Source organism: Petaurus breviceps, unplaced genomic scaffold, assembly GCF_028583685.1.
Source record: "Petaurus breviceps papuanus isolate PSGF00001 unplaced genomic scaffold, PetGlider_PUasm1.0 118, whole genome shotgun sequence".
Lineage (NCBI taxonomy): Eukaryota > Metazoa > Chordata > Mammalia > Diprotodontia > Petauridae > Petaurus > Petaurus breviceps.
The window spans coordinates 8,082,756-8,102,886 of record NW_027185616.1 but is presented as its reverse complement, the minus strand read 5'-3'; the positions used below and the strand labels follow the sequence as shown (position 1 = coordinate 8,102,886).

The following is a 20,131-nucleotide window of genomic DNA, read 5'->3' as shown; positions in this document are numbered from 1 at the left end:
GTGTGTGTGTGTGTGTGTGTGTGTGTGTGTGTGTGTGTGTGTGTGAAGTCAACAAGCATTCATTAAGCTATTAGCTATTACTATGTGCCATGAAGTGTGGTAAGCATACAAAGGCCAAAAACCTGGTCCCTGTCCTCAAGGAACTCCCAATCTAATGGGGGAGACAAGATGCAAACAGTCATGGACAAGCAAGATATAGACAGGATAAATTGGGGGTGTTCTCAGAGGGAGGGCAGCCCTAGTGTTAAAGGGGAGATTGGCAAATGCTGTGAAGTCTGTGTGTAATGCTATAAGGGCATAGGAGTGTGTATAAAGGGCATATGACAAATAAAGGCAAATACCACAGCTCTGAACCTGCTTGTATGTATGCCAGGCATGTGTGCACTTGTCTGGAGCCACAGCCTTTCAGACCTCTCTATGCACAGCCCAGAGCAGCCAGCGCTGGCTTTGAGGCAGAGACAACATTGCCCTGGGTGGCCATCTTCGGAGGGGGAGGGGAAGGGGGTGGCTTTTGACTTAGGAGCTGGAGCAATGGCGAAGGATTTCAGCACTTTGAGGAACCACAGCTTTCTCCTGACTCAAGGCTTTTTGGCCAACACAGTAACAAGACCCCATAGGTCTGCATATCTCCTCCCTTCTGAAGTTTCACCTTTTCTAATTTGAACTGTTTACTTGTGTCCCCCTGCCCTGACCAAATCTAGTTCTTTCAAGGGGTGTTGTCCTTCTTCCCTCACCCCACGGCTGAGAAGATGGTCAGGATCATAGGTCTAGGAAGGGACCCCAGAGGTCATCTGCCCAGGGTCACAGACTTGGAGCTGGAAGGAACCCCAGAGATCATCTGCCCAGGGGCACAGACTTGGAGCTGGAAGGATCCCCAGCGGTCACCTGCCCAGGGTCACAGACTTGGAGCTGGAAGGATCCCCAGAGGTCATCTGCCCAGGGTCACAGACTTGGAGCTGGAAGGGACTCCAGAGATCATCTGCCCAGGGTCACAGACTTGGAGCTGGAAGGGACCCCAGAGGTCATCTGCCCAGGGTCACAGATTTGGAGCTGGAAGGATCCCCAGAGGTCATCATTATTTTTGCAGAAAAGGAAACTGAGGCTCCAAGGGGTGAAATAACAACCTGAGAACAAACACATAGTAAGTAGGACTAGAATGCAAACTGGAGTTTTTTAATCCAGTGGTGTCAAACTTGAGATCTCTGCAGCTGTATGTTGATACTATAGCCTGTTTATGGTATTTTATTTATTTTCATTATTTTTTCATTTAGATATTTCCATGTTACATTTTAATCTGGTTCCTGTGCATTAGGGAGTGTTATGGGATATATGCAGATGGTTGATATCTCTACTTTTATCCCAATCCGATTTTCTTTCCACCACGGTATGATGTCTTTCATAGACTAACACAAACTCCCAAATCCTTGTTGTTGCTGTTCAGTCCTCTGTGACTCTTCATGACCCTATTTGGGGTTTTCTTGGGAAAGATACTGGAGTGGTTTTTCATTTCCTTCTCCAGCTCATTTTACAGATGAGGAAACTGAGGCAAACAGGGTTAAGTGACTTGCCCAGGGTCACACAGCTAGGATGTGTCTCAGGGAGGCCTGATTTGAACTCAGGAAGATGAGTCTTCCTGACTCCAGGCCCATTGCGCTCTCCATTGCACCACCTCGCTGCCCCCAAATCCTTAGCTTGGTGTTAAAGGTCTTCCACAATCTAGCCATGACCTGTCTTTCCAATTTTATCTCTTCCTATTCCTCTAAACAAACGAGGACACTAATTATCCCCATAATATTCCTTATGTTTTGTCATTTCTGCTCCTGTGCTGTTATTCCTCTTTCCTTTGCCTACAGAACGTTTCCCTCTCTTCATTTATTAAAATCCTACCCGGTTTTCATGGTCAGCTCAACGTATTCCTTCTCCACGAAGCTAGGTGGTAATAGCCCTGGAATCAGGGAGACCTGAGTTCAGATCCACCCTCAGACACTAGCCGTGGGACCCTGGGCAAGTCACCAAACCTCTTCCTGCTTCGGTTTTCTCCCACCTATAATGTGGATAACAATAACACAAACCTCCCAGGGTTGTTGTGAAGATCAAATGAGATGATATTCATAAAGGGCTTTGTGAACCTTAAGATGGTACATAAAGGCGTGCTGTTACTGTACGAAGTTGTCCCTGACCTTCCTCACCGGAAGGTGAGTTCTCCCTGCTCTGAATTCCTCGCCTAGGCGTTGTCTGTGCCTTTTGGTCATTATCCGGTATGGCCTCGTATTTCCAGTCACCTCTTTGAAGTTTTGTCTTATATTCTCAATTAGATTGTAAGTTTCTCAGTCTCTTGGTAAGCTTCCTAGTGCACAGCACAGTGCGATCCATAAAGTAAGCTCCAAATAGGAATCCAGTAATTGATGTCTGGTGATCTCTCCCTACTCACATTTTTCATGTCATTTTGCTTCTCTCTCTCCTCTCTCTCTCTCTCTCTCTCTCTCTCTCTCTCTCTCTCTCTCTCTCTCTCTCTCTCTCTCTCTCTCTCTTTCATCTCTCATTTCTCTGTCTCTTGTCTCTCTGTCTCTGTCTTTGTCTCTCGTCTCTCTGTCTCTCTCTCATCTCTCTGTCTTTCTGTTTCTCTCTGTCTCTATCTCTATCTCTCTCTTTGTCTCTCTGCCTCCCCTTTGTATTGTGGCCAGTTAGGCTGTGCAGTGGATAGATCTGGCCCTGGAGTTGGGAAGACCTGAGTTCAAATCTGGTCTCAGGCACTGACTAGCTATGTGACCCTGGGCAAGTCACCTAATCCTTTTGCCTCAGTTTCTTCATCTGTAAAATGAGCTGGAGAAGGAAATGGCAAACCGCTCTAGTAACTTTTCCAGGAAAATCCCAGATGGGGTCATAAAGAGTCAGTCACAGCTGAAACGACTCAACAACTTTTTTTTGGTGACTTGTTTCACTTGCCCTTGTGTTGTAGCTGGAAGGAGCCTCAGAGGCTCCTGACTCCAAGTCCTCAGTTTACAAATGAAGAAATTGAGTTTCATCAGAATAAGTGATTTGCTATGCCCTCGGCTTTCTCATCTGTACAGCAGGAATAATAAATAGTAATTCCCTTCCAGGGTGGTTGCAGCAACATAATGAAGCCATATTTGTAAAATGCTACATAAAATGCTAGCTGCTATTATTGCTATTATTGTCCTCATCACTCAGGGTCACACAGGCTAATCAGTATGTGAGCCAGGATTTAAAACGTGTCCTTTCCCCTGTTTGATTGTAAGCTCCATGAGGGCAGGTTCTGTGCCACATTGATCTTTGTATCACCCAGCACTGAGCCTGGTATATAGTATCACCTTAGTCTGACATGATGAGAAAAGCACTCAGTTTGCAGCCAGACGACCTGGGCTGAGTCCTGGCTCTATGATGGCAATCCATGTGACCTTTCACACTTCAGTTCATCTGTCTGATTTCAGTTTCCTTACCTGTAAAATGAGAACATTGAGCATGACCTCTAAGAACTCTTCCAGCTCTAAATCGCTGATTCTGTGTGCTCTCCCAGCTCTAAATCCCATGAGGATTCCCTATGAGAATTTTATTGTTGCCCTCAAAACCTCAAGGGAAAAGAGATATGTCTTTTCAGATCCACTTGGAGAGCCGAGTTGTCCTGGAAATCTGTGACAGTCGTCCTTCCCTTGTGACTCAAACCTTCCAGACCCAAAAGACTTGGAGGGAGCTATTCTGCTAAGGGTTTGTTTGCAAAGATCAAAATTTAAGGTTGGCCAGACTGGAGCTTGGAATTTTTGTGCTCGTTGAACTAACTCCTTATTCCCTCAAGTCGAGATCAAATGTTGCCACCTCCTCCCAGGCCTTCCAGTCCTGCCTGTTATCAGTGGGCAGCCATTGCATGGGGCTCTGTGTGGCAAACACTTGGGAATAGCATTCCACACACTTCCAGAGATTGAATCATAGTATTCATGGTCAAGGGGAACAAACAGGCTGGCAAGAGTTGGTGGGAGGGAGAAAGTACAAGAAGGTGCAGTGAAGCTGGGCATCAGTGGTATGTGTACCATGGCAACACCCCTTGGGATTGACTTGTTTAGTGTTCCAAGATCGGAAAGTGAGTCATTCTGATAACCACCCAAGTCAAGAGGGCATCTTAATGTAGGAGTCACCATAGCAAAGTGGAAGGAGAACCAGAAGAGGGACCAAGAGACCTGTGTCTACAGCCAGCTCCATCACTTTCTAGTTGTACAAACCTAGGAGAGTCATTTTATTCCCTGAGCTCAGTTTCATCATCTGTAAAATGGAGATGATTATGTTTCTTTCCCTAACTTTGTAAGCGCCACTTGTGCTGAGCATGCAGTCTGACAGACAAATATAATCTATGTTGGAAAACGGTAATTATGGGGCGGCTAGGTGGCACAATGAATAGAGCACCAGCCCTGGAGTCAGGGGGACCTGAGTTCAAATCTGCCTTTGGACACTTAACACTTACTGCCTTAAGCAAGTCACATAACCCCAATTGCTCAGCCTTCCCCCCTCCAAAAAAGAAAGAAAGAAAGAAAGAAAATGATAATTATATAAGAAACATACAGAGTGCTACGAGATCTCATAACTGTTGTAAGGATGAGGTTCATAAAGTTATATGAACATGTTTTTGAAATATTAAAGCCTTATCTATGGGTCAGGTTCTAATGAAAAAAACAAATGAATTAATGAATGAAGATCCATTTCCTTAGTTCTATACTTTCCAATGGGGCATCTTGTCTGCCTTATTCTGGAGTCCAGATGCTGGAAAGCTCCAGTCAATGAGACCACTAACTTATCTATCCCTCAGTCTCTGAGGGGACTTGAATAATCAAAACTTGAGGCTGAGTAAGCTTAAAAAGAAAAAAAAAGGAAGAAAAGAGGTCAGTTACCACCCCCATTGCTAATTTACTCTACCCCCATACAGCCCTTGCCCCCAAATTACTTTGCATTTTCTCTGTATATGTTTTCTGTTTATTTCTGTGCACATAGCATGGTTCCTGGCATATTGTAAGTGTTTAATAAGTAATTTTTAGTAAAATTATTGAATTGAGGAAAGAGAAAAGAAGCCTTAGGTGCTCAGGGCCCAGCTGCTGTGCCACTCTCTTCACCCCACTTATTGGGATTGGAACTCTGGGTTTCCCCAGGTGGCTCTGCCCATGTCTGTGAAGCAAATCTAGTCTTAAGGCAGCCCTTCACCAAGGATGCTTTTCCCAACAATGTCAATATCACTTTTCTCTCTTCCAGGTAGGGGACACTTTGGTGTCCCAGCCAAGGGTTTGCTCTCCCATTGACAGCACAAACGTTGGACAACAACATACAGAGAGATGCCCATTTCTTCTACATTAGCCTGTTGGGGAGGAGCGGAGGGTGCTTTTTTCTGACTGAGCCTCATGCCCCCTCCCCTCATCTAGAGTTGTTTCTAGTGAGACAACCTGGGGAATGTGAGGGTGTGCCCACTGAGTGTTTACCAATCTACCTAGCATCCTTGACATGGGCATTCTTGCTTGAGAAATCTTTGACCAGCACCCTATGTCCTAAGTGGCACGAGTTCAGTGTTGTTTGTGCAAGTGTAAAAGGAGCCCAGCCACCATCCTGATGGTCAGTTATAATCCGAAGACTTCTCCCAATTTCTGATCCCAAAGAAAAAATCTATCCCACACACTTGCCACAGGACCTCACATTTCCTTTGAGTTAAAAAATCTGTTCTCTTCAGATGCCTCAGGAGAAATATTGCATAAATGTAATTATTTAATCCAATTAATCGATTTTTTTTTGCCTTTTTTGGGGAGGGCAATTAGAGTTAAGTGACTTGCCCAAGGTCACACAGCTAGTTTTTGTGTTAAGTGTCTGAGGTCAAATTTAAACTCAGGTCCTCCTGACTCCAGGGCCAGTCAGTGATCTATTTACTGCGTCACCTAGCTGCCCCTTAATCGATCAATTTAAGGACAACTAGGTGGTGCAGTTAATAAAGTTCTCAACGTGGAGTCAGAAAGACCTGAATTCAAATATTGCTTCAGGCACTTACTAGCTGTGTTTCTTTGGGTACGTCACTTAACTGGGCAAGTCTTCCTCAGTTTCCTTAACTGTAAAATAACATCGAAGTCCCAGGGTTGTTGAAAGGATTGCACAAGGTAATTATTTTACTCTGGAGTTTTGTTTCTAAATTGAGATTTTCTTTTCCTCTGTAAATGAACTAGACCACCAGAAGGTTTTCTAACCCACTGTGGTGACCTGCAGTATGTATTACACAGGGGTAAGGAGAGAAGGAAAGAGCAGATCTTCATGTCCTACACTCTTCTTCTTCCTTCAAGACAACTCAGGCGCCATCTTTCCATAGAGCCTGCTCGAATGCTCCCAGTTTTGGGTAGCACTTTCTCTCTCCTTAAAATGCCTTGTATTTACCTATGTACATAACATATTCCAGGAGAGAACGTAAGCTTGCAGAGGGAAAAGGCTATCTCTCTTTTTTTGTGTGTCTATGTCTCCTTAATGCCTTATTATACAGTAAGTGCTTAATAAATTTTTAATTTTATTTTATTGGTTTACATATGACAGACTCAAATATCAAGTTACTATGGTGAAGGGGAAAAAGACAAATAATTTGAAATCTCTTGTAGTGAATCACCAAACCCAGGAAGCCAAGGAGGCTGAAGGATCAAGAGGGGCTTTGAGTTGAGGTTCAGTCAGGGACAAGTGATAAAAGATGACCAAAGGTTAGGTCCCCAGCTTTGGTGGCTATCTGACAAAATAAGTAATGGCTAGGATCCAGGACTAAATTTTTCAGAGAACAGGCACTGCCAAGAAGGGCTGAGTGAGTGTTGTAGGAGTGGTAGGGAGTCTGGGAAGTGGGCAAAAGACCTGAAGGAAAAGAGGGCTACAAAATGGTCTGGGGAGGGTCTCTGAAAATAAACTTTATTAGCCTTGGAATCCGAAGACCTGGGTTATCTAGTCCTGGATCTTTCCATTGATTCTGGGTAAATCACATCCCCCCTCTAAGCCTCTCTAATCCTGTTTGCCATATCTATACCTTGGAAGAAGACTTGAATCTCTAGGGGTCCTAAGGTCTTTAATTAATTAGAGGTTTCTTCCTCTATTGGAGTACTCCAGATTTCTGATCCCTTATGCTCCAAAGTGGTCTTTCCCTTCAGAAGGTAAGTTGGGGATAGAGAGAGATTTAGGTGTCTTCATTACCAGTTTCCTTCTGCTTTCTCAGTTCAAGAAGTTAAATGATCTTTTCCTCAAAACCTGCCCCTCTTATGAACTCATGTATTTCCATGAAGGGTAAAAGCATCCTTCCAAGTGATCCAGGTTCACAACCTTGGCATTATCCTTGACTCTTCCTTCTCCTTTACAAAAGTTGTCAAATCTTGTCCTTCCTATCACCCTAAATTCTCTTATATCCTTGTAATAGTCTTCTAATTGACTTTCCTGCCTTAAGTCTCACCCCATTCTGATCCATTCCCTGCACAGGTGCCAATGTGATTTTCCTAAAGCTCAGTTCTTGACCATGCCACAATCTTACTCAATAAACTCTAATGACTCCCTATGGACATTAGGATCAAATAAAAATTCCTGTGTTTGGTTTTTTAAAGCCCTTCAAAACCAGGACTTGGTATATCTTTCCAGCCTATGTATTGCTCCCCTTTCTGTACTCTACACCCTGGCCAGACTGGTTTTCTTCATGTTCCTCGCAGTATACTGCATATTCCATCTCTGTGGCTATACTAGCCATTCCCCAAGCTAGTGATCCACTCTTTCCTCACCTGTGCATCTCGGAATACCTGATTTCTTTCAAAATTTAGCTCAACCCCATCTTTTACACGAAGCCCTTTCTGATCCCTCCAGCTATTAGTCTACTCCCTCTCCATCTTTCCTTGTATCTTTTTTGTGTGTACTAACATTGTATAGTTTGTCTTCCCCAAATTCCCAATAGAATGTAAGCTCCTTGAGGGAAATGCTTGTTGATTGATTGTCATTGCCCCAAACTAGCATCTCCAGTGCCTCCCACCTCCCAAATTCTCACATCAGGAACAAAATACCTCCAGTCTAGCTGGAAATGATCTGGCAGACATGGGATGGATGGATGAGTGGGGGAAGGAGAACAGTCCACCCACCACCCCCCGACTCACTGTCGTCCTTCTCTGATGTTGGGATGAATTAGAAGTCTGTTTAATCTCATCCCCACCACTCCTCCCCCCACTAGATTCTGGGACAGTGATTTTGTGTTGTTTTTCAGCCAACACTGAACTATTAGGGATTGTTCTCCACTCTCCTATGGAAAGAAGCTGAGGCCCCATCAAAGAGGCACTCATATGCCTGAGGGTGTTGTTGATGCATCAGGCAAGAAGCAGTGGCCAAAATCACATTTCACTGAGTAATCCTGCTCCTTCTCTTCCCTCCTTCTCTATCCTTTCTTCTTTGTCTCACCCTTTATATGTGGATATTCCTCTAAGGCTCCCCTCTAGGTCGTTTTTCCTCTTGAAACAGTCTCTTGGCAATCTGATCAACTCCTGCGGCTTCATCTATCACCTCTATGTAGATAACTCCAGACTCTTTCCAGCCCTAACCTCTGTCCTATGATCACAGAATCTTAGGATTGGAACAGACTCAGAGCTCATCCTTCTTGATCAATAGATCTACCTAGATCATCCCTGACAAATGGCCCACATCTCCAGTGTTAGGAAATACTACTGCACGAGACAGTCAGTTCCATCATTGGAACAGTTCTCATTGTTAGAATGTTCTTCCTTCATATTGAATTGGAAACTGATTTGCTGTAGTTTCCACCCATTGCTTCTGATTCTTTCTTCTAGGGTCGTAATGATGATGATGATGATGATGACTAGCATTTATGTAGCACTTTAATGTTTTCAAAGCAGTTTACAAGTATCTCATTTGATCTTCACAAACCACCTTGGGAGGTAGGTGCTATTATTATTGTCATTTAACAGATGAGGAAACTGAGGCAGACAGAGGTGAAGTGACTCATCCAGGATCACACAGCTAGTGTTTGAGGCCACATTAGAACTCAAATCTTCCCAATCCCAGGTCCAGCACTCTTATTCACCACACCACCCAGTTTCCTGAAGGGTCATAACAACCCTTCCACATGATAGCTCTTATAATATTAGAAGATATTTCCAAGTCTTGTCTAAGTCTTCTCTAGGCTGAACAACCTTATTTTCCAAAAATTACATGGTTTTGAACTTCCCCTCTGCTTTTGTCACCTTCCTTTGTGTTCTAGATTGTCAGTAACTATTCTTTTTAAGCCCATATTTCTACTTTCCTCTTGAGCATTTGTACCTGGATGTTCTGCCAGCATCTCAATCTTATACATGTCCAAGATGAAAGCTGCTTCTCCTAAATTTCCTTTGTCTATTCATGATCAGCCACTGCCCTAGTCAAACTATGCTATTCTGTCATTCTACAAAAGCATTCAGTCAGTCTTCATTCATCCTTCATTTCAAGAAGGATCAATGGCATCATGGGTGATGTCTTTGACTTGCCAGTGAATTGTATTTAAGGGAGGCAGTCATCAGTCTCTCTCTTCCAGAATCATTGAAGTCCAGTGGTAAGACAAAAGTCAGGACAGCTGGTAATGACCCTGGATGCAGTGGATGGCTTTGGCATCTTCAACGTCCATCCAAGCTCTAAGCACTCCATAGCACCTGCTTTTAGCAGCCTTCATGGCTGTTGGAATGAGCTGTTCTCATCTACCCATTCTGCCAAGGGAAGTCAGACAGCCATCAATAAGCATTAAGAACCTACTATGTGCCAGGGAAAAGCTTCCTGTAGAAGGCTGAATTTTAGCTGGGACTTGAAGGAAGTCAGGGACACCAGGAGGTGAGGGAATGAAGAGGGAGAGTTTTCCAGTTATGGGAGACACAATGAAAATGCCTAAAGTTTGAAGATGGAGTGGCTTGTTTGAGGAACAGCAAGAAGGCTAGTGTCTCTGGCTCACAGTGTTCTTGGAAGAATAGTAAAGTATGAGAAGACTGGAAATACTGGTTTTGAAGGGCTTTGAAAACCAAAGAGATTTTATATTTGATTCTGGAAGCAATAGGGACCGTGAGAGTTTATTCAATAGAGAGGAATGCTTCTGTTGCTGTTGTCATTCAGTCATGTTCAATTCTTTGTGACCCCACAGACTATAGCATGCCAGGCCCTTCTATCCTCCACTATCTCTTGAAGTCTGTCCAAATTCATGTTCCTTGTTTCCATGATACTATCTATCTATCTCATCCTCTGCCATCCCCTTCTCCTTTTGCCTTCATTCTTTCTCAACATCAACAACTTTTCCAGTAAATCCTGTCTTTGCATTATGTGGCCATCATATTTAACCTTCCTCTTCAGTATTTGACCTTCTAGTGAATAATCTGAATTAATTCAATTATTGAGGAATACCTCTCCTTGCCTTTATTTGTCTGTTGAAATCCACCTGTCTATTCATCATGGTACAGTGGAGAAAGCACTGCTTCTGCAGTCAGGACATGGGTTCACATTCTAATTCTGTCATTGACTTTCTGTATGACTCTGGGCAAATTACCTAATCTCCCTTGGTCTCCATTTCCACAGTCATAAAATGAAAAGGTGGGATTGGATGAGGTTCTGACTAGCTCCACATTTGTAATCCTTTTGGATTTAATCATATGCTGCCTCCTTCAAGAAGCCTTCCATGGTCCCACTAGCCAGAAGGGACTTCCTTACATCTTTCCTAGTACTTTGTACCTCTCTTAAACACTTATCAGGTAATGTAGCTATTTTTGTAATGGTTTCTCTCCCCTACTAAATTATAGGATCTTTGAGTTCAGGGACACTGCCTTATTATTTATTTTATCTCTGCATCTGTCCCTTGAGTTTGTCCCCTTCACTGACTGCTATATGGCCTTATACCTACTAGGTACTCAGTAAATGTTTGTAAAGTTTTAAATTTTTATTCATTTATTATTATTAAATTATTTATTTAATTTTTCATTTTAATTGAATCCATATCCAGCTATATGCCTATCCAGGTATGATTTGGAGAAGTCTGGAAGGTCCCTTACCAGAAAATATTTTCCCTACCAGCCTGAAATTTCATTATTAAAGATTCACTCATTTGAGATAAGATATTAGGACTGTTAAAATGTAAGTGCCCCAAGGGAGGGGAAATTTTTTAGGATGCTTTCTGATGAATGAATTTATTAGATCTTTTTGTGGCATCATAATCTCATAGACTTAGAAGTAGAGGGAAGCTTAGAGGCCACTGAGTCTAACACCCACATTTTACAGATGAGGAAACAGAGGTGATGAATATTTCAATGATTTGAACAAGCTCTCACAGCTAGTAAGTTTCTGAGGGGGGTTTAGAGTCTCTGACTCTGAGTTCAGTTCCCTTTCATTTATAGGATATAGAACTGAAAGGGGCAATAAAGGTTTTCTAGTCTTGGGGCTCTTAACCTTTTTGTGTCATGGTCCCTTTTGGTAGTATGATGAAGCCTATGGACCCCTTTTTAGAATAATGTTTTTAAATGTATAAAACTATAGGGTTACGAAGGAAAGCAATTATATTGAAATATAATTATAACTTTTTTTGAAGTTCACAGACAACAGGGTAGTCCAACTAGTCCAACTCTTCAATTTATAGATGAGAAACTCAAGACCAGAGTAGGACAAGTAAGTGAAACTTAGAATAGGGCATTTTTAATGGGCATAGGAAGCGGTACGGGCCTCATACAACCAGCTCCTAGCGTAAGATTTTCTTGGCAGTCTGTTGGAAAGGGTTCATAGGCAAGATGGAAGGGAGAAAGGGAGGGATCATTGAGGATAAATTCTACAATTTTTACTTCTATGCTGGCCTTGGGGCTGGGATTCAGCACCTTGCCCCTCCTACTAATTGATAAAGCCAGCTCTTGCTTCTTTCTGACTAGTTCAACCCTGACAACAGCACAACTTCTGGATGGAAGCCATCATTTCAGTGTCCATCACTCTCCTGGAATGATGTGGAGAAATGTTTTGGTTTCTTTCCCACACTCCCGCAATGGCTGTTTGTTTCCAGGAAACTTCCCAATTTCTACCCCAGCTCCTCAGCATGGCCCTCACCAAGAAAGGTCCTCCTCAGATGGGCAAGATCTATAACCAGGGAGGGAAAATCTGAGTTCTAGCTCAGGACCCTAGAGGTTCCAGGTCTGAACTGGGACAGGCTAAGGAGTTTTACTTGTAGGATGAAGCATTTCCTAGTGTGGATATAAATAGTATATTTTGTTTCTTTACCTTACTTAAATACTTCACATTTGTATAAAATTTTCACCTCTTCACAAAAAACCTTCATGTCTTTTGTCTTGTTTTATTTTTAATGTATCTCAATGAGATCTGCTGAGTGCATAAACGTCACAGAGGAATGCAATTGCCCCATGGAGTCTTTCACAGGGTCTCATATGTCTTTTTCTGTGCAGCCACAGAAGATAATCCTATTATCACCTTCCTATCAAAATAGCATATGTTTCAAAATAGCAGAATGACTCACAAGTCAAATGTTTAGAGTAACTCCTAGGGGAGAAAATTAAGTCAAAAGTTTCAAAAATAACTATGGAATGATTACAATAATGGAAACAAAGAAAAAACAAAATGAAGTTCAGTGGTTGTATAATTATAATGACAAATCTTAACCCCAGGAAGGAAGAGAGGAAATTTATCACCCTCCTTTGGTTGGAAAGGTGCAGGTCTATGGGTGTGGAATGGTGCATATATGGTCAGACAGAAGTGATGTATCAGTTAGCTTTGCTTAATGGTTTCCCTTTGTTACAAGTGAAGGAACACTTGGGGAGAGAGGGATGTTGTTTGTCATTCATTCTTGAAGAGGACCAGTGATATCAGGAGGGTGATGTCTTGACTTGCAAATAAACTGGATTTAAGTGACACAGAGCTGTGCAAACTCACCAGCCTCACTTTTTCCTCCAGAGTTATTGGGGTCTGGTGGCAAGACTGTCAGGACAACTGGAAATGGCCCCCAGAGAGAGGGGTAGGAGTGGGGAAATAGGCATATCCAGAAATTACGAGTAGGGGGAAAATATCAATAAAAACTTTACAAATTAATTGTGGAAGAAACAAAAAAAAATTTAACTGTATAATGTATTGTGGGAAAAGACCTAGAGGTTTTTATTTATTATTCACTCTGTGATTAGGGGCAAAGGAGAGGTGAAAGGAGAGAAATGAGATAAGGTGGGGGGAGACCACTGCGTCTAATGAGGCTTTGCTGGTTGTCCAGACACTGCAGGAAATCTTCCAGACCGAGAACACCATCATGCTTTTGGAGAGAGCCATCATGGCCAAGGAGTGTCCGTTGAAGGTGGCTCAGACGAGGCTAGAACATAGGACCCGGCGTCCTAATGTGGAACTCTGCCGGGATATCCCTCATTTCAAGTGAGTAGAAATGGAGGGAGGGGCTGTGGGGACTGATGTTATGGAGGAGGAGATGCTAGCGTACATATGGGAAGAGGGGCATGACCCAACATTGGGAAGGTGAAAGCACTGCTAGAGTTCCTGGGAACCCAAAGTCAGTCAATAACCCTTGTCAAGGGCAGTGAGTCCCTGGGGACTCCATGGAGAGATTCTTCAGGATGAGATCAGAGTATCTATCCACTGAAGTTCTGATTTCTCCTGGCAATTTTCTGACCCACAAAAATGTGAATGTTTATAATTGTGAGTGCTTCAAATAATCCAAATATTTCACCAATGGGTGTGCCCCCCTCTCTGCTAGAGAAAGACTATTTTTATTGATGGAAGAACTTTAAAAGAAAGCTGCTACTAACCTGAAAAGAAGGACAGGGAGAACAGGGTGGGGTTGAGGGCAGGAGTGGAGACTGGGGACAAAGAAAGCTAGAAGTCAGGCTTCCCAGATCCTTCTCTCTTCCCTCATTAATGGAGCGAATTATGCTGCTCTGACACGGGGATGAACACAGCTGTGGCTTCCATGAATTTCATCAAGCTCCTATGACCTCTGTACAGTTACCATCTTTGAGCACATGGGAGAAATTGAGATCCAGAGATGTGGAGAGCATTTCAGGCAAATGAATGCTGCTTTGGGAGTCATGGGATATCCCAGGAATGCCATGTAATGCCCATGTGATAGCCCCTGCCCCTGGGGGCACTGGAGAGGGTGGAGGATGGGCAGTAATGAGCTCCTCTCAGATCTTCCATTTAAGGAGGGCTGCCATCATTCCCCATTTAGCTGCCTACCTCTAGACTTCATCATGTCATTATTTCCCTACTTTTTGTGTGTTGTGTGTTATAGTCTCATTAGACATTTGAGGGCAGGGATCGTCTTACGCTTTTTTTTTTTTGTATTCTTAGGGCTTAGCACAGTGAATGGCGCTTAGTAGGCACTTGATAAATGTTTATTGATGAACTAATCACACTGGACCTTGATCCCTCATCTGTAGAATGAGGGAGTTGGATCCTCTAAGGCCTGCTCCAAAGCTATGTCTATGATCTGGACTCTAAGTCCCACAGTACTACTAATCAGGGTCAGAATTGGGCAAAGAGTTCAGGCCCTTGGGTTCACTCTAGAACTAGACTTAGGAATTCCCTGTGCAGATTGTAGGCTCCTCCCCTCTGAGTGTCTTCCTCACTGGACTTCTCATAAGCTCACAGATCCCAGGAGATCAGGCTCATGGTACTTCTTTCCCCCATCCTGTAGATTTCTGCACAGGAACAAGAGTGGCAGGAATGAGGCTGTATGGGAGGGAGTCAGAGAAATAAATGAGGCCGCATAGAGAGATTCTGAAAGTAAATACTCTGTGCTGCCCTGATAGGAATGATGCCTGAAGAAATAACCCTTAGCAGTGTTTCTGCTATTTCCTGCCAAAGGTTTAATCACACTGGGAAATGGAAAAGTCTTGACATTTAGGGTGGTGGTGTGTACCTGCCCACATGGAAAGCTGGAAAGCCTGAGTGAGAGGGCTCCACAGGGCCCTTTAGTGTCTGATTTGACCTCAGTGGTCTCCTCCTTTCCATGACCTGTTCTGGATGGGGCCTCCTGAGGGTAAGTGCCCAGGGCATCTGTCTTAATGAGACCCACCTAGGACTGAAGAATGGTCGTCCCTCTCTGAGATTTCTTCCATTGTCCTGTGATCTCATTTCCAGTTTCTGCAAGCCACTGTGTTGCCTCCTGGCACTGCCTACTGTGTAGGAAAATGGAGAAGAGGAGGTCACAGTGATAGTTAGGACACATTTCCCGGGGTATACCAGCCGAAAGCTTTTTCACAGAAATTTTATCAGAGTTCATCTGTTGTTTGTTCCAGAGGAAGTTCTGCTGTTGGCTGAGCTCTCCTATCTCTAAAACTTGCCAGTTGTAGGGCCAAAAGGAAATGGGCAGAGGGCATTTAAGCTTCAGACAGAGACCTGGCAAGTGCCTGTAGTGCTTTCCCTACAAGGGTATTTCACACCAGGGTGTGCAGAACTCGATTCAATTCAATAAACATTTATTAAGTAATTGCTATGTGTCAGGCACTGTGCTAAGTGCTGGGGATGCAAAAAGAAACAAAAGACAGTCCTTGCCTTCAAAGAGCTTACAATCTAATGAGAGAGACAAAGCAAAGCAAAGCAAACTATATACAGGATGAATAGGAAATCATGAGCAGAAGTGAGGCAATGGAATTAAGAGGGGCTGGGGAGGGCTTCCTGTAGGAGGTAGGATTTAACTGGGACTTCAAGGAAGCCAGGGAGGTCAGCAGATGGAAAGGAGGAGGCAGAACATTTCAGAATGGGGGCTGGGGGAAGGGGACAGCCAGAGGGAATGCTGGGAGCTGAGGGTGTCTAGTTCATGGAACAGTCAGGAGGCCACTGTCACTGGATTGAAGATGTTGGGGAGTAAGGTGCAGAAAGGCTGGCAAGGTAGGAGGGGGCTAGGTTATGAAGGGCTTTGAATGCCAAACAAAGCATCTCGTATTTGCTCCTGGAGGAAATAGGAGTTTACTTGTGTATTAGGAAAATCACTTTAATGGCTCAAGGAAGATTGGATTGGAGTGGGGAGAGATTTAAGGCAGGCAGACTCACCAGCAGTCAGTCTATTACAATAACCAGGCATGAGGTGTTGGTGCTAGAATGCTGGCAGCGTCAGAGGAAGGAAGGGAGTGTGTTCGAAAGATGCTGCAAAGGTGAAATCGACAGACCTTGACAACACCCTGGATGGGGGGGGGGGGGCAGAAGCAAAGGGATAGAGGGAAGCAAGGGCTGGGGAAGGGGAGAGGGGAGGAAGCAAAGTCCCTGCTTCAGGAATCCCTGAAGGGCTCTGTCCCAAGACATAGGGATTCCTATGGGACACTTCTAAATGGGATGGAGGTGGGGGAGAACTTGCCATGGCAGTGTCCTGATGGGACACACTAAGGCTGAGGCAGGTGAGGTCAAGAGTCAGGATTATCCATCAGCTGAATTGGCCATGCTGTTTCTAGTCCAGGCCCTCAGGTTTGCTCTTCTCCCTGCATTTAACCATTTTGTTTTGAATGGATGCCACAGGATCCTCTCCTTTCTTCTCTTCCTCCCTCTCACCCCACCTCAGCCAAATTACTCAGAAATCTTCATTAGCTCTATCACTTTTTTAGGGGGGGAACCAGTCCTGTAATGTCATTGGTATAAAAGAAAACTCCTGATAGGGAAACCCCCTCTACCAAGATAGATTGGCACTTGCTGCACAGCTGTGAGGCTGGGGCACTAAGAGGTTAGATGCCTTGTCTGAAGTCACTCAGCCAGGACGCGTTAGAGGAGGTACTAAGACCCAGGTCTTCCTTATTCTGAGCTCCTTACTCATGATGCCATGCCTTATCTTAGGTCCCTCCCAACCCTTGCTCATCCTTGAGGGTCCAAGCAAGGCTTTGTCCAAACTATTCCAAACAGGTGAAGCTTTATGATGTATTTAGTAAGTTCCAAGGACAGAGAGTCCCCAGCCTCAGTCACCTCATTCCAACAGAAATGCATGGTGGGGAGGGGTAAAATTCACCTTGATGTCAAACTCAAATCCCCCCAAACTAGAGTCTATGTTCTATTTTCCTTTTGTCTGGGGATTGGAGAGTATCATATTCACAGGAGCATAGATTCAGAGATGGAGGGGCTTCTCAGAGACTCTAACCAATACTTCTACCCCCACCTCACCCCTGCCCTCCAATTTTACAAGTGGGGAAGTGTGATTAAGTTGCAGGGAGGCTGAATGATATCCAAGGCTACACAGGCACCAGAGGCAAGACTAGAAGCCCCCTGAACCAGTGTTCTTTCCAGTACCCATCCCCTACCTGGCTCATCCCCTGTCCCCTGTTCCTTCCCATAGGCTGGTGAATGAAGCATTAACCATTGATGACACCTTGCAGACTCTGAAGCTTCGCCTGTGTGAGGCACAGGACACTCTGCAGCTTCTGGTCCTCACCAAGACTCGGTTGGAACATGATCTTTCTGTCAAGGCCAACTCTCTCTTCCTCGACAAAGAAAAATGTATGATAATGCGAAAGACCTTCCCCAGCACCCCACGCCTGGTGGGCTATACTTGAATCTATGAGTCCAGTTGTCTTCCTGACTTTCTCTTCCTTCTCCCTTCTTTACTGCTCCTGCATAGCCATTCACTTCTTGCTTCACCTGTTCGATATGTGACATAAAGTTGAAAATCAGAAAAAAAGAAAAATCTTCACTTACTCCCTTTTTTCCCATTATAAAAAAATATTTATAAAGTCAAATAAATATACCAAAACCACATTTTTGGAGCTTATTCCTTTCTAAAGAGCCAACTTCCTGGCAGGCCATGAGAGAGGGCAGTGTCCCCACAAAGATTTTGGCAGGATTTTGCATAGTCCCAGGGATAGAAGGGACCTCCCTCACTCATAAAATCACAACAGTTTAGAGGTAGGAGGGAGCAAGGAGAGAGGGGATTATATGTATGTTGGGGGGGCATAGTTTTGAAAGGTACAAGTCCTTTTTTTTGGTAAGGATGATAGGGTGGGGGGGCGGTGGTGGTAAGGGGCCCAGTTGGACCTGGAGTGGAAGGTGCAAGTAGGGAAGAGGGGGTGTGGGGATCAAGTTGGAGGGTTAAGTTGGAGCCACTTTGGGGAAATAAATTCTAAATACTATGGTGATACAGAGAAAGGGTAATCTGTATAGACTTCAGCTATTGGAGAAAGTCTTTGAGCTTGTGAAAGACTTTGAAAGACTTAAGAACCAATTACAATTACAGAGGACCAATAATGAAATAGGTAAATCTCCCTCACCCTACCCCAAAGGTGGATGGACTCAAGATGCAGAGTGGGACATATATTTTAGGACAAGGTCAACGAGGGGATTTGTTTTGTTTGATTATGCATATTTGTTACAAAGTTTTTTTTTCCTCCTTCCCCAACGAGTAGGGAGGTGGGAGAGAGAGAAAATATAAGCTAGATAAATGAAAAATAAAATGAAAATGAAACAAAACCACAGACCGGATTAAAAAACCATCCTGTCCATTTCATTCAGTCACCTCAGGTAGATACTGTCTATCCCACCTTAGAAATCTCTGCTTCCCCTTGGCTCCTGTCTCACTGCTTAGTCTGTCCCCTTAAGCCCCCTGCCATGAACACCCTCAGTGTCAGACCCGAAGCCCAAGTCAAGGTAGATTTGTTCAGGGAAGAGTTATGTGCTCAGGCAGAGATACTACTTGGAACCTATTTCCCTGGGAAGATTTCAGCTGGATGAGTTCTTGAAGGAGCCATCTCTGAATGAGGCTGATTTGGGTCTTCTAAAGGCCCCCCTGGACATCCCAGTCCCTGATCTAGCTGAAGAAAAAGAGAAGGAAGAGAATCAGAAACAAGAGAAGGATGATAAGGATGGAAAGAAAAAAAGGGAATGTGGGAAGCCAAGCCCCCCCAGGGACCCCTGCCCTTCTGTGGCAGAGTCTGAGATAGTGGGAGAGAGGAGCCCTGCCAGCCAGCAGCAGATCTGAGAAGGAAAAGTTAGGTGAAAAGATAGACTTCAAAAGAGTCACTTACCCAGAGGCTGACAATCATAACCAAGACGGGTCGACTCCAAGATGGTGGAAAACAGAGTCAGCTTTATTCAGCTACGAGTCCCGTATATATAGTGTGAAACTGCATAGTCATCATAAACCCCTACCTTTGGGATTACACCATTGTCCTAGCTCCCATTCGCCTCATATGTGATGGGCGTGCACTCTATCCTTGTTATCAGGGTACAAGTACTGGGCAGGATGTTCCAAACCTCCCTAAACCTCCCTAGAACAGGATGGAGTTGTCCCAAGGCTTCTAATTAATACCACGTTGCAACATTATGCTAGTTTCCCCTCAGAACACTGCGAACATCCTTGTTCCCAAGCCGGGAGCACATACACACTTCTCATGAGCATGTGATGCCCATGCCTGTGAGCCTTCCTGGGGGATGGGGAACCAATCTGGGCCTGGTTAGCAGCGTCTTATGCTGAGAGGGCTTATTCAGGCATCAGGGTCAGAGCCCCACTGGCCTGTGGTCCTCTACAGAGGAAGATGAAGATATAGTTTTCCTTGTGGGGGGCTATATGCTGCAATGAGAAGACTGTGCCCTTCTGGGACAGTTGAAGCCTGAGATCAAAGAACAGCTCAACCTGGTTTCCATGTTGCTGCAGCTACAGGTGCCCCAAATTGAGGATGGAAACAACTTTGGAGCAGTTGTCCAGGAGACGGTATTTGAGCTTATGACTACACTCTGAGCTAAGCTGGATGGCTTCTACACCCAGATCTTAAAGTCCTCTGAAAGGGGTGATACAGTGGCTGAAGCTGCAAAGCAGGCACATGGGGACCACTACTAACAACTGGTTCATGAATTGGATGAAGCACAATATGGAGAGACAAGACTGATAGTCATGGAGATCTGAAATATTTATGCTGTATTATATGGTATCATCCTGAAGAACTCTGAGAAGATCAGGAAGCCCGGGGCAATGCAAAAGGAATGATCTGATGAAAAATGGAGCCTGCCTCTCTTCTTCATCACCCCTTAATTAGGATTATCTGGCTTGCCACAGTCCAGCTTCCATTGAGAACTGCTTTCTAGTCAGAAAGAAAGAAAGGAAGGAAGGAAAAAAGAAAAAGGAAGAAAGAAAAGAAAGAAAGAAAAAGAAAGAAAGGAAGGAAGGAAG

General features: G+C 44.2%; 1 protein-coding gene, 1 long non-coding RNA gene and 1 pseudogene across 2 annotated transcripts in view; 2 read left to right on the top strand and 1 right to left on the bottom strand.

Annotated features, from left to right (window-relative positions):
* The window catches only part of TEKT5 (tektin 5), a 64,088-nt gene extending 46,361 nt beyond the window's left edge, over nucleotides 1-17,727 (top strand). Inside the window, exons 6-7 of the mRNA XM_069085828.1 lie at nucleotides 13,256-13,410; nucleotides 17,309-17,727. Of these exons, the coding sequence (XP_068941929.1) occupies nucleotides 13,256-13,410; nucleotides 17,309-17,525 (372 nt within the window). The 3' untranslated portion in view covers nucleotides 17,526-17,727. The remainder of the gene's footprint in view (nucleotides 1-13,255; nucleotides 13,411-17,308) is intronic.
* On the bottom strand, nucleotides 14,369-19,054 carry LOC138159479 (uncharacterized). Its single transcript, XR_011167903.1, has 4 exons — nucleotides 18,990-19,054; nucleotides 17,274-17,610; nucleotides 15,068-15,170; nucleotides 14,369-14,721 (listed from the first exon to the last, which is right to left on the bottom strand). It is a non-coding gene; the product is annotated as an uncharacterized lncRNA (long non-coding RNA).
* On the top strand, nucleotides 18,574-20,113 carry LOC138159469 (proteasome activator complex subunit 1-like; annotated as a pseudogene).
* The last annotated feature ends 18 nt before the right edge of the window (nucleotides 20,114-20,131 follow it).